The sequence below is a fragment of the Hydra vulgaris genome, chromosome 04 (assembly GCF_038396675.1).
Source record: "Hydra vulgaris chromosome 04, alternate assembly HydraT2T_AEP".
Taxonomy (NCBI): domain Eukaryota; kingdom Metazoa; phylum Cnidaria; class Hydrozoa; order Anthoathecata; family Hydridae; genus Hydra; species Hydra vulgaris.
In genome coordinates, this window is record NC_088923.1 from 36,505,001 (window position 1) to 36,519,262 (window position 14,262).

Genomic DNA, 14,262 nt, shown 5'->3' on the forward strand with positions numbered 1-14,262 from the left:
ATGTAAAAAGTAATGTTTTTGTTTTGATTTTAAAGCGATGACACAGCTTTAACAGCATAAAAATAAGTTATAATCTAAGGATTTTTATAGAATCAATCGTTTGCAGCAACATAATTTTGAAGTATAAACTAAATAAAGTTAGGCAAATTATTTTTTCTATTGATGGTCAAGAAATTGACAACAAATGTTGAAGTTTTTCTCCATAAAGTTGATGAAGATATAACTCATGATTATAAAAACGGAAAATATATGAAGTTTCATTTTGAACTTTTTTTTTTTTTTTTTTTTTATGTTAATTCACCTCCCCAAGGCCCAGAAGGCCACTACAGACAAGGAGGCTACTTAATTGTGGTTATAACTCTATCTCAACTCTATAACTCCGAAACACGAACCTTGACGAACAAGGCCACTGCGCGGAGAAGTAAGTTGAAATTTGTCAGTTTTAAATCGTCTGGATATGTGTATGATGTTGATTTAGTTTGAATGGATTCACATTGTCATGAGAATATTGTCTTTATTCTGGGGCCAAAATTAAAAAAGCCTAAAACTAGGCTGTTCTTAGGTGAAGATTTTTATTTCATTGATGATGTATCTGGTTTTTTTAAATGCTTAGAACTGCACAACAAAGCTTATACAAAACTTCAAGTTGCTAAGGTGAAAATGTTTGACGTGTGTTTTAAGCAAAGTGAAAATTTGTTTTACAGAAAAGGCCTATGTCTTTTTGTGGTCAATAGATTTAATTTAGATATAAATGAATTTTAAAGCAGATATTTTATATATCAATAAATTAAAAATTTATAAATGATTTTATGAATTTCAAGCTGATATTATTGCATGTTTTGTAGGATTGCTTTTCTTAAATGTGTTATATTAGATATTCAATATGTGTTTTTTAATTTTTAATGCTAATATGATTATCAACTTTAGAATAAGGTGATTCTAATCTCTACAGTTACATAAGTAAAAATGTTTCTGTTAAACCACAAAGTAAACTTTAGCAATGCAGCTTGCTGCTTTTAAATCTTGAAGTAATTATAAATTTTTGTTCAAATGAAAGAATGGAATAAAAAACTAACTAATGTGTGGATAAATATTTTTCTAATAAAAGAACTAGTGACCATTGGCCTAACTGAATACGAAACAATTTTTTTGTTTAATAGAATAACTAATTGTCAAACAATTTTTTTTAATAATATGCCTAAAAAAAAAAATTAATATTTAATAATCCAAGTTAAACAACATTGTTCTATGATTGAAGGAAAGTAAAAGTGAAAAACTTGTTCTCAATTTTTGCAACATAGCAACATATTGTATTGAACTTGTTTCCATGTATTAATGATTATTCATCTTATCAAAGAGATTATTCTTCCATCTATTATGAAATAACAGAAAGTATTGCAGACAGAATAAAAACATTATTTGAAATGTTGCAGCAAACTTTGCTATACAGCTCAAAAAAATTATACAAGAAAGTATATGAACATATAACTGACAGCACTATTCATAACATATAAATATTGTTCATAACAAAGGCATTTGCAAAATACCATATACTTGACAGAGAAATTAATTTATTAATTTATTCTATTTACTCACTGATTTATTCTTGGTCAGTTGTTTGCAACAAATACACAGCATTAGATTTTGATACAGATATCAAAAAATTTTAAAACTGTGGATGGATAAATGCCAATAGGTGAAACGTCCCACCACAAATGCTTACTAAGACAACAAATAAAATTTGAAAAAATGCAATAAAAACATTTTATATAGTGACAATAGTAACTTGTGAGAGCCCAAAATATGTGGCGGCCCAAAAAAATGTGCATAATTCAACATTTGCTGATTTCAAAACTTATAAAGTTTAACAAACATATTAGTCATGGAATAAATTACTATGGCTAATTATGTCTTAAGGCATTGGTATTTGTTACATTCTGCTAACAAAATGTATAACTATATGTATGATTATGTAACAAAACTTATTTTAATAATGCCAAATAAAAAATTGAAACAAAAGTAATAGGGTTTATTAAACTTAACTAACAAATTAGTTTCATGGAATAAAAAAACTGTGTTAATTAACAGAACGAAAGTCATAAATTCAACAAAACAAACTAATAAAAATCAAACTTGTCAGTAATTTTGTGTTTTAAAGTCAAACTAACAAGCTAGACAATTGGTAAAAAAGGTATTAACTAGGAGAAAAGAATCCAAAAAAAGGTTATAAAATACCTCAACAAACAAATAAAATTTCTTGTGCGCAACAATTCCGTTCACGGAAAGAATTACTTTTATTATAATGCTTTCTCCTAGATTTTGTTTTTGATTTAATTTGACATATTAGAAATAATAAAAGGAAATATGTTTTTGTTTTAACAACGTGAATCTAACTAGTTATGATAACTAGTTATGATAACTATTTTTCCTAACTTTCATGGGTTGTTATACAAATAATTTATTTTGTGAAGCATTATAACAGAAAGTAAATAACTTACATGTTCACAATAAGTTACAGCAACAACATTCTTTCTTTATATTAATATTTATTTTGTTTTTTTTGCTTGCGACAATCTTGACCAGTAATGGCCAATAACTATGCATCAGATACAATCTACAAACATTTTCATTGAACAAATAAAAATTTGAATGGATATAAAGTATTATGCTTCAAATGTTTTGTTCCCGTAAAAAGGATAAGTAACGAGTTATGCGGTAAAGAAGATACATGTGCAACAAAAGCTTGCATATATCGCAATCAATAACGGCATTTATCTAGACCCAGAACTTCTCATCATGTTAGAAAAAAAATAACTAAAAAAAAGAAGAAAAAAAGTATAAAAATCAATCAAAGCCAGCACTTCACAGCAATCCATATTAAAGTGTTTTGTACCAAAGCAAGTTGATTTGCACATAGCAAAAGGCGAGTTTTTAGATGCCTTAAACCAGCTGGTTATGGTTGAAGGTCTTTTATTCCAGGTTCAAATTTATTTTTATTTTTTGTTATTATTTATTATTTAGTTTCAAATAAGTCATAACATCTTAAAAAAAAAAAAAATTTTTTTGGCCTTTTTTTAACAAACATTTATTATTCTAAAAACAATATCTATAGACGTTTTATCAGGAACCTATCAAAAAAGCTTTGCGGTATGAGCATCAAAAAGAAGCGCCGAAAATTTATTTTAATTTTTTAATTTTTCTTTTACTTTTTTATTAAAATTATTTTAAAAAATTCATTTTTAAATGCAGTAGTAACGGGTGGGGCATAAAGAATGAGACAAATTTTGCCTATTAATTTTGTAATTTTGCAAATAAATTATTCCAAGTTTTGTATATATTATTATACATCATGGAACCCTGTTTAAAATTTTATAGCTTTTAAAACTTTGCCTTCAGAATTTGTTAAAATAATGACGCTAAATCTAATCTTCTGAAATATGATTAAATCTTGGCTAGAGCAAGGTTTCAAGGCTCAAAAAATCTACACTTTATTACAAACAGAAACATCTAGGGCAACAGTGTACAGATGGGTCAATCGTATACTTAAATCTGGAATCTCAGCCAAAACCTCGCCTGGTAGGCCAAGGAGCATTCGAACAAAACAATTCATCACAAAAGCGAGGCGAAATCTTGTATTTAACAAGAAAAAAAAGTCAGTTAGAAAAATTGCCAGAGAAGCAAGTTGTTCATCTCGAACTGTTCGTAGAATAGTTAACGAGGACATAAAATTGAAAGCGTACAAAAAAATTCTTGTTCCTGCATTAACTGCAGCTCACATCGAAAAAAGAAAGTCGTTTTCTCATTAGATAAGAAATCGGTTCACTAAACTGACTTCTTAAAACATCCTATTTTCAGATAAGATGATATTCAATCAAGATGGGTAATAGGGTGCAGTGAATTTTAGTTTTTTTTACAATTCATATTGCCTGGGTGTGCAAAAGTTGTCTATTCATTTCAGAAATACTCTAAATTTGATAAAAATTTCAAAAATAACTAATATTTTATAAAAAAACTATTTTTAAAAAAAAATTGTTATTTTATAGTTTATTGCAGAAAAAATGAAAAAAGTTTATTTTTTTGATAATAATTTCAAAAAAAATTTAAATAATAATTTTTTTATAAAATAATTGTTTTTTTTTGAAATTTTTATAAAATTTTGCTTCCTTTGAGACCCAACATGACATACTTTTGAATAACTTTTTTTATATAATATTAGGGAACCATTAAAATTTTAAAGGTCTTGGGGCACCTAAAGATAATTTCCTAGAGCATTGATATTTTTCCAGAGTATTTCTAAAATGAATAGACAACTTTTGCACACCCAGGCTAAATGAATTGTAAAAAAAACTAAAATTCACTGCACCCTAATGGGTAATGCAATCATCAAAACGACAGAATTTATGCTGAATCAAGACAAGCTGCTAACGAAGGCATTGCCCTACATCCAGTACATAAATTTACTTTTAAAGTCATGGTGTGGTGCGGACTCACTTTTAATGGACAAACCAAATTAGTAGTTAGGCCAGACAATATGAGCTTTAATTCTGATTTTAACATAAAAAATGTCCTACCAATTGTTAAACAAGTAGGAATTCGACTAATTGGAGATAATTTTATCTTTCAACAAGACAGTGCCACGTCACATACAAGCAAACAAACTATCGAAAATCTTGAGCTCATGGGCATTGAAAACATTCCACCTAAAATCTGGCCGCCGAACTCACCAGACCTTAATTCCTTAGATTATTTTTTTTGGTATGAAGTGGAGGATCGTTAGAAATCGAAATCTTTTAGTAACAAGATTGAGCTTGTTAAAAAAATAAAAGAAGTTGTAAAGGAGTACCCTTGAAAAATATCCAAGATTCGATTGAAAGATTCAGGTCTCAAGTTTTTGCTAATGAACAAAATCAAGGTGGCTTAATTTTAAATAAACATTTTTAATATTAAAGAGTTTTATTTCTTTATTAAATCAATATATAAAATGAACAGATAATTTTTTTAGTATCTACTTAGAAATTGATATGAAATTTGTCTCATTCTTTACACCCCACCCATTATATAAATAATTTTCAGTTTATTTTAACTACCTCATTTTTTCTTCAGGACAATAAAATGAATTAAAAAGAAATTGCTATTTTACGTAGTTGTTTAATAATGTAACCGTCCTTCAGTTACTAACTGAACATTAGTTTTAAAAAAATAAATGATGTTACAAAACATAATTTTAAAAACTTGTTGCAATAATTTATAACAAATTGAATGTATAAAAATTTGCTTTTTCAAAAGATAGAACAATTAAAAAAAAAATCCATTCAGAGTAAAGTTAGGTTTTGTTTTTTAGCAATTAGGAGTTAACTGCTTTTGATAATAAATGAACAAAAGTAAAAATTTCAGTCTTAATCAATGATATATATTATTTATATATCATATAGTATTTATATATCATTGGTCTTAAAATTGTGCAAACATAATTTTTGAATGAATGAACTTTTGATCTCTAGGTTGCTATTTTAGTTTACACGAGGAAAACGTAAATACAAAACATAAACTTTTTCAGAAAGTTTTGTTTCTTTTCCATATTTTTTTTGACTTTTAAAATAATAAAAATAACGATTGCAATAACTTAAAAAAAGTTTTATTAAAATCTGTTTTCCCTCCTCTAGTTTAAATCCAGTTTTAATTAGGGAAGGAGGAGAAGGAACTTAAAACATTACCCGCCTTCCCCCTCTCTGATGTTGCCGGTGGATAAACGGTATCCCCAAAGAAACTCTGGGTTCTTCACTGCAAAGGAAAAACAAACAGCAGAACACACTAAAAAAGTTATTGAAAAGTGTTTAGATAAGTTTGGAATCAATAAAACTAATATTTTAGGCCTCAGTGACAACGCAGCAGTGAGTAACATAATTTGAAATTCATCCATATTTATTTAAATGAAGATTATTAAATAAATAAAAAAATTAAATGTTTTGTGTGTAATATTTTTAGTTAATAAAATTATTTAAAAAATAAACTGTTTTGATGTTTGTTAAAATGTAAATGAAATCTTCTAGATATTGCAACGTGTAGAATATATATTGATTAGTACTAACTATTAAAATCATATTTAATTCGTTTAGATAAATATAAAGTTGGTGCACAACTTTGTTATCTTTGGGTGAGCAATGCGGAAGCAGCCTTTGGAAGTGGAGTTGCTGGTAGCATGAATGTTAGACATCTTCAAAAATGTGCTGTCTACATTTCAAAGCTAGCCTTAAATGGATTGACTTCTTTAGAGACCATGCTCCATATCTAGTGCCGATTTCAGATCAGTTTAGCCAGTTCAATATGATTGAGAGGCTAATCAAGGTAAGTTATCAATTATAACTTATAAGTTTTAATAATAGTTTATAAAACTGAAACTATTTTTAATCTTATTTTTTTCCAATCAGTATAATATAAATCCAATTATTTCAATGTTAATTACATTTTCATTACTTAGTTATTTTTAAACTTTTGTTTATGTAAATAATTTCTTAATAATCCTTTTAATTTAATTAGTTAATAACTTGGTATATATCTTTAATGAATTCTTCTATTTTTCTAGATTCAACCGGTCGCTTTACACCTGAGTTAATTGGTGATATGCTTTTTTTTACGAACAAACAAGTTTTTTATTTTTAGATTTTTTGCCTCAGTCTGTGTGTGTGCTTGTGTGTATATAAATTTCTTTAAGATAAAATGTACCCTATCATTTTTCCGGCATTTTCTCAGATGCTAAAAATTCCAGAAAATAATAACCTTTTTTTTTCTTAAATTTTTTTTAGAAAAAAGTCCGGAGTCCATGATTTTTGAAGTCTGAGCCCGGAGTCCACATCCCTGATTGTAAGACATAAAATGTATACATATATAGAGCTTTCATGCTTTACAGTAGCTGAAAAAAGAACTTTGTTATCTTCTGTATAATTCTTAAAATGGCAATTTTTTTTTATATATTTGTAAAATTTCTATTAGTAAATATTTCTTAAAATGGCAATTCATTGTTATTTTTTTTAGCCATGTGTTTAGACATATAAGGCGTTTTTTTGTTTTTTTTTGTCATTTTTTTGAGTTTTTTTTGGAAATATTTAAAAAATTATCATTTTTAAATGTAAATTATTATTACCAAATGTAAATTAAATGGCAATATTTTAGTTCATAGTTTTATTTCTGATTTAAATAGGACAACTAATACTGAAATTCTGTTTCTTTTGGTATTCTTAAAGTTAACACATTTGGAGCAGCCCTGAATAAAAACTTTTTAGATAAATTTATCTTCCTCTAGTAATTTTTTCAGTCAATTTTTATAAAAATTATTTATTTGAAGTATTATTACAGGGGAGGGGGGGAAGGTGAATGCCCCTGCTGACCCCCTGGTTGCAACGGGCCTATATATACATTTGTGTATATATATATATATATATATATATATATATATATATATATATATATATATATATATATATATATATATATATATATATATATATATATAAAGTAGTAGTCAAACATATAAACACTGAATATGCAATACTTATTTCTTTTCTATTGTTACTACTATTAAGTAACTTTAATGAAGAAACACTAAATTTAAGTTTGCTATTTTTTAGCACTAGAGGTCTTTCAAAAAAATATCAGTTTTTTGAAAGGATTCTTGTGTTAAAAAATACTAACTTAAATTTAGTGTATCTTCATTAAAGTTACTTAATAGTAACAATAAAATAAATAAATTTTTTATACGCAGTGTTTATATGTTTGACTACTACTTTATTTACATTGTTTATTAACACATTTCAAAATATATATATGTATATATATATATATATATATATATATATATATATATATATATATATATATATATATATATATATATATATATATATATATATATATATATATTTAATCTGATTTACTCTAAACTATTAAATTACTATTATATATATATATATATATATATATATATATATATATATATATATATATATATATATATATATATATATATATATATATATATATATATATATATATATATATATATATATATATATATATATATATATATATATATATATAAATATATATATATATATATATATATATATATATATATATATATATATATATATATATATATATTTAATCTGATTTACTCTAAACTATTAAATTACTATTATATATATATATATATATATATATGTATATATATATATATATATATATTTAATCTGATTTACTCTAAACTATTAAATTACTATTTTATATATATATATATATATATATATATATATATATATATATATATATATATATATATATTTATTTATTTATTCTGATTCACTCCCAATATAACTGAAAGCAATCACTATTAAATTAGAAATTATTATGAAAAAAAAGAATAGAGTTATAGAGCAAGGAAACAGTTGACAGAAGACTTAAAGAGTTGTAAGTTGTATGAATCATGAAAACACGAATATGAAAGAGTTAAAATGCCGGTAAAAATCAGAAAAATAGAAGTTTTTAAAGCATGCAGGGACAGATTTAGTAAACGAATGAGACTTAGCTGAATGACGAGTCAAATGAGATCAGATTAAAGATCGTCTGTCTGTACTAAGCGATTAAAAAGAGAAGACTTTTTTCGAGGGTTTAAAATTGAGTCATCAGCAAAAAGAGCTACTTTAGAGTTAAGGTTGTTGGGAAAATCATTAATGTAGATAAGAAACAAAACAGGATGAAGGATAGAACCTTGAGATACCCCAAAAGTTATTGGAAATAAACAAGATTGTTGGCCTTCAAGGATGACTTTAACAAAGCGGTTGGAAAGAAATAATTTGATAATCTCAAAAACTTACCCAGATACACCATTTGAAACAAGCTCATTAAGAAACCAGCATGGCAAACTTTGTTAAAAGATTTATATATATATATATATATATATATATATATATATATATATATATATATATATATATATATATATATATATATATATATATATATATATATATATATGTATATGTATACATATATGTATATATATATATATATATATATATATATATATATATATATATATATATATATATATATATATTATATATATATATATATATATATATATGTATATATATATATATATATATATATATATATATATATATATATATATACGTATATATATATACATACATATATATCCCTTTAGATAAAAAAAGTATTTTTCATGTGCTGTTATCTTTTGTGAATAATTCAAGCCTAATTTAAGTTTAATTGCCCAATACTTAGTTCATGCGTAAGTTCATTTTCTATTAAACCGGTCCTTAAAATTGTTTAAAAAAAGTTTAGATTTAATAAGGTCACCTTAGTAAAAAATAAATATAACTTATATAAAAAAAAGATCAAGAAATTTGTAAAAAATCTGTTTTTTATTTTTGATATAAAAACTGTAATGTTTTTCTGCAATATAATTTAAAAAAAGATTAACACAAAGGATATGTGGTGTGGACATTAAAAACACTGAGTAGTGATTTTCTATCTAAAGAGGTTTTAATGCATCATAGTTTCTATATGTATATGCATATTTATATAAAAAGAAAGGATATCTTAGAATTTTTGAGTGATTTCTTCTAGTCCTTTTTGTTGGTAATCAATTATGATTAAGAACTCCATGCAGGGGGCAAAAATATAACCTGAGTTGCCCATTTATTTAAATCTCTGAACCAAATAAGCAAAATTGAAAAAGTCAAACATTCCTTTTGCCATAAGATTATGTCTAAAAATTGACCTTGAAAAACAAAGCATGTTTAAAAATTTTGCAAGGGTCCTGATAAGGTACTATATGAAAATATCTTGATAAATAAATCATGTAATTATAAAAAAAAAGCAGATAAAATATCCCAGCTGTTAGTACAACATGACAAATAAAGATTTCCATACAGCATGCCTAGATATATAACTAACTCAAAGCTAATTTAATTTTTTATTAAAAATTGGTGTTTATACATCTAATTGTGCTTTTAATGGTCATATACTAAAAATATATCAGAATAAAGGAAAACTATATCAAACTTTACGTCAAAAAAAACAAAAAAAATTGTTAAAAAAAAGCAAAACATGACCAAAAAGAAACGCGCAAAAAAAAAAAAAAAAAAACACGCTTTTTTGACTTAAAAAAACGTCAAAGGAAAAAAGATCGTTTTTTTGCAACTCTACATGGTTTTAATGGCCAGTGAATCAAATGTCAATAAATATATATTGAAATAAAGATCTTTCAAAATATTGAAAACAATTGAAGATTGAGATTCTTTATTTTAGAAATACAAAGCCATTGCCACAGAGATTAACTTTATTTAGAGTTCTTTTTAGAGCAACTTTAATAAGAATTTCAATGAAAATATAAAAAAGTGTGGGGTTACGTCTAAAGAAATAAAAGCTAATATTTTAAATGTTCTACTTGGAAATGGTAAAAGCAATCTAAAATCACTTAAAATGGCTTCCACAAAATCACGTCATACTTTCACAAGTAATAGGAACAGTAACTTTATATAAGCAATGGATTAATAAAATAGATGTTTAAACTTTGGTATTACTTACAACCACCTATAAAAACAATGTATGTTCTTAATAAAACTAAAAAAAATATCCAACATGTTTTCTATTTTCTATGTTTTATATTTAATGATTTAAATCATAATTATTTTTATTTAAATAGATTTTGGACCCTTTCTGCTTATACAACTTTATTAAAAATAAAGTTGTTTACTGTATTTTTTGTTGATTTCTCTGCTTTATTTTGTTCAATTAAGACAGCTGGTTTAATGTACATCCAATTTTCCTTATTTGACAATTTTAGATAAAAAAAAGTAAGCTATAACCTCTATGGGGATATAAATTAAAAGTAATAAAAAACTGATACTCAATTTAAATCAATATTATTTACTTAAAAGTAAGTTCAGAATATATAAAGTGCATAGGTTTAAACAATTATTTTTTGCATAACATTATTTACACAGCGACGCAGTTTATAGTATGTTCCATTTTTTACTTGCATTACTACTTTTAAATTTGTAAAAAAATAAAAATAAAACATTTATCAAAATAAGTGCTAAAAGTAACTAAAAATTATGTTCCTAAAACCACAACCTATTCCTAAAACTTGTCACAATCAAAACATTGTTACATTTCTTTATGTTACATTTTTTACAAGTGTTGATCTGTAACATAAAACTAAACATTTTTTAATATTTTAAATATACCTTTAATTTTTGGAAGTGCTGTTGGTGGAATTGTCTCATAAAATAAACAACTTAAGTTAAAAGAGATTTTTTGACCACTAAATCCATAAAAGCACTGACAATCTCCATAAACATCTGCTATAAAACTTGCAACATATCCGTTCTGTGTTGGATTTTTTTGCTGATAATCTACACAAAAGCTTACACATGAACCCCATGAAATGTAACCAATACTGAACAGATTATCATAGCCAATGAGTTGATTAGATTTTACTTTTGATAATATGCAATTTTTTGATGATGAATCTAAATATTTTTTTATTAAAAAATGCAACATCTTTATGTAACATAATTAAACAAACTACATGTAACAAAATGTTTTGTAAAAAAATAAATAAAATGTTGTTTATGTCCAATATTTATTTAACACGGTAACATCATTGCATGATGCATACTCATACTATTGTTACAAATAAAGCAATAGAAACAGAACTTCTTACTCTGACAATATCATAATGTATTTAGTAGTATACTTTAACAACACTTTAGCAATATCAGAAACTAAAATAACTTTTTTACTTTGTTTAAATAGTTATTAATTATCATTGATTATTTTATGTTACGTTAAGACAAAATAAATTTTATCATGTTTTTATAATTATTAGGGCTTCGAGCTTGAACTTTTTTTAAAAAGTTCGAACCTGTACATGTTAAAACACACAAAAGTAATACAAAGTATGCGTAAAAGTATTAATTTGTTTATCATCATTAATTAAGACAAAAGTAAATAACATCAATGACTACTCTTCATAGTTTGCTTTAAAAAGTTTAAGCATTTAAAGTTTTGTCATTTAAAGAACTTATTTTAATAGCAAAAAATCCAAGTCATGAAAAAGCTCTCTCAGCTTTTATGAATGTAGAAGGAATGGTTTGAAGAACTTTGAAAAGTAAATCTAAATAATAAGGCCTAGCTTAGCTACCTTTTGAACAAGGTTTGTTCCAGTTTTCTGATGGTCAAGTTTCGTTTCAATGTCTGATCGTTCAATAAAAAGTTTGAGTTGTTGAGCTAAGTTCAATTCATTTTTAATACTTTTTATGTTATCAGTTATACTATCAGTATTTACTTCCTTGTCATTATAAGAGCTATTGTCAGATGGCTGAAGTAATAGCTGAATGAGATTAGTAGCAAGATAAGTCATCTTTATTTATGACATTCAGTTAAAATAACAAAAGTTCGAACGTTCGAACCTAATTATTAAAACATAATAAAACTATTTTTATGAATTAAAGCTTATTAAATGTATGTTTAAACTATAAATTACTTTGTTTAAATATTTTGTATTTTTTATAAATTTTCATATAACTTATAAGAAACTAATAAAACATTCAATATCTAAGTATTGATCAAAATCATCATCAAATAAATAATCTGAAAAAAACTGCATTCCTTAGCTTTATAATAATTTATATTGTTAAACATTGTTCTGTATATCATCTTTATAACATGATACACCTTAGTTAAAAAATCAATGCAAAATTGATTATTGCAGGCAAAATATTTTCCCCTGCAGCAATTTTGGGGTAATGTTACTTAATATTGATAGCAATCAAAAAAACAAAATATTAGGCATATAATGAAATCCATGCTCTACTCCAAGTTTTAATACAAACCATATTTCTAGATGTTAGTAATGGTATTTAGTTTGAATTAATAATACTATTCATAAGTTAATAATATTTAATAATAAAAGAACTATACTATATAATACATTTTAATAATACAAATTATTCAAATATAGTTTGCGTTGAAATTATGAGTAGAACATGGATTATATGCGTAATATTAAACTATTTCTGTTTAAAAATTTTGTGATTTGTTTTAAATTGGTACCTTTTTTTCATTGTAAGCTACATTATAATTGGAATTCAGTTTAAATTTAGCATTATAAAATAACTAATTTTGAAAAAAACTTGTTTTGTATTTAATATAACTTTGTATATAATTATTATAGTTCAATATAATTTTGTATATAATTATTAGCATAAAATCATTTCACTATATTTCTCATGTTTTTTCATAAAAATGGCTCAGCAAAAGGTCTCCATACTTACTTTCCGTTCATAAAATTAACCTCACACCAGCTACTATTTCAGTAAAAACGTCAGATGAACCATCAACAAAAAAAAAAAATACATTAACCAATTATTTTCTGATGTTGGAGCAAGAAGGAAAATCACTTCCTGCTACACTTGCACGATTAACAGAATTTAATGAGGTTTTGTTCCATGTTATATGCCGTTCCAGAGATATACATGCAGGTCTTATAGCTGAGATTCAAAAGTTTACCCACAACTGTCAACACTGAGTAAAATGGTTGCAGATTTAAGTCAATAAATAAGGAATTTTATAGTTATAATAACTAACTGAAATAGCCATGAAAAAAACATGAATTCTGTGTAAGAGAAAAATTTTCTTTATCTTATATGAAAAGACATCACTAAGTAACCGTTCCTACATGAATATTAATTTACATGCACAAAACTATCAGTTCTGGAGCTTAGACTTATTTCATATAACAGGATCAAAGTCTGACAATAAGTGTAGCTGTTAGAACAAAAGCTTGCATAATAACATAATAATATGGATTTGCAAGTTGGAAGAATATTACCTGTAAATCAACAGCTATGCTTTGCCCGTGATAAGCAACTGATCATTATTGAAGTACTATATCAAAAGTAAGATATAGAAAGAAAAATAGATCATTAGTTTAACAAACACAAAAATCAGAAGTAGAAGACGATCTTTCAGAGAGTAACCCGAGGATGATGATTTTTTATGACAACAATGAGTTGGTCTATCTCTATGCTAGTCATAATAGGCATCGAGGAAACCAATGTGATGTTACTCAGGTAAATTGTTGTCCAATGATCAAATAGGTACAAAAATCAATTGTAATATTTTGACAGTTATAAAAAAATAATGATAAACAACTTCAAGACTAGATAGAAC

General features: G+C 25.0%; 1 protein-coding gene across 3 annotated transcripts in view; it reads right to left on the reverse strand.

The window, feature by feature from the left end:
- Positions 1-14,262, reverse strand: part of LOC136079791 (uncharacterized) — a 79,874-nt gene that overhangs the window by 35,868 nt on the left and 29,744 nt on the right. For all 3 annotated transcript variants that reach the window (XM_065796201.1, XM_065796202.1, XM_065796203.1), the window contains exon 5: positions 11,274-11,558. In XM_065796201.1, coding sequence (XP_065652273.1) covers positions 11,274-11,558 — 285 coding nt within the window. The remainder of the gene's footprint in view (positions 1-11,273; positions 11,559-14,262) is intronic.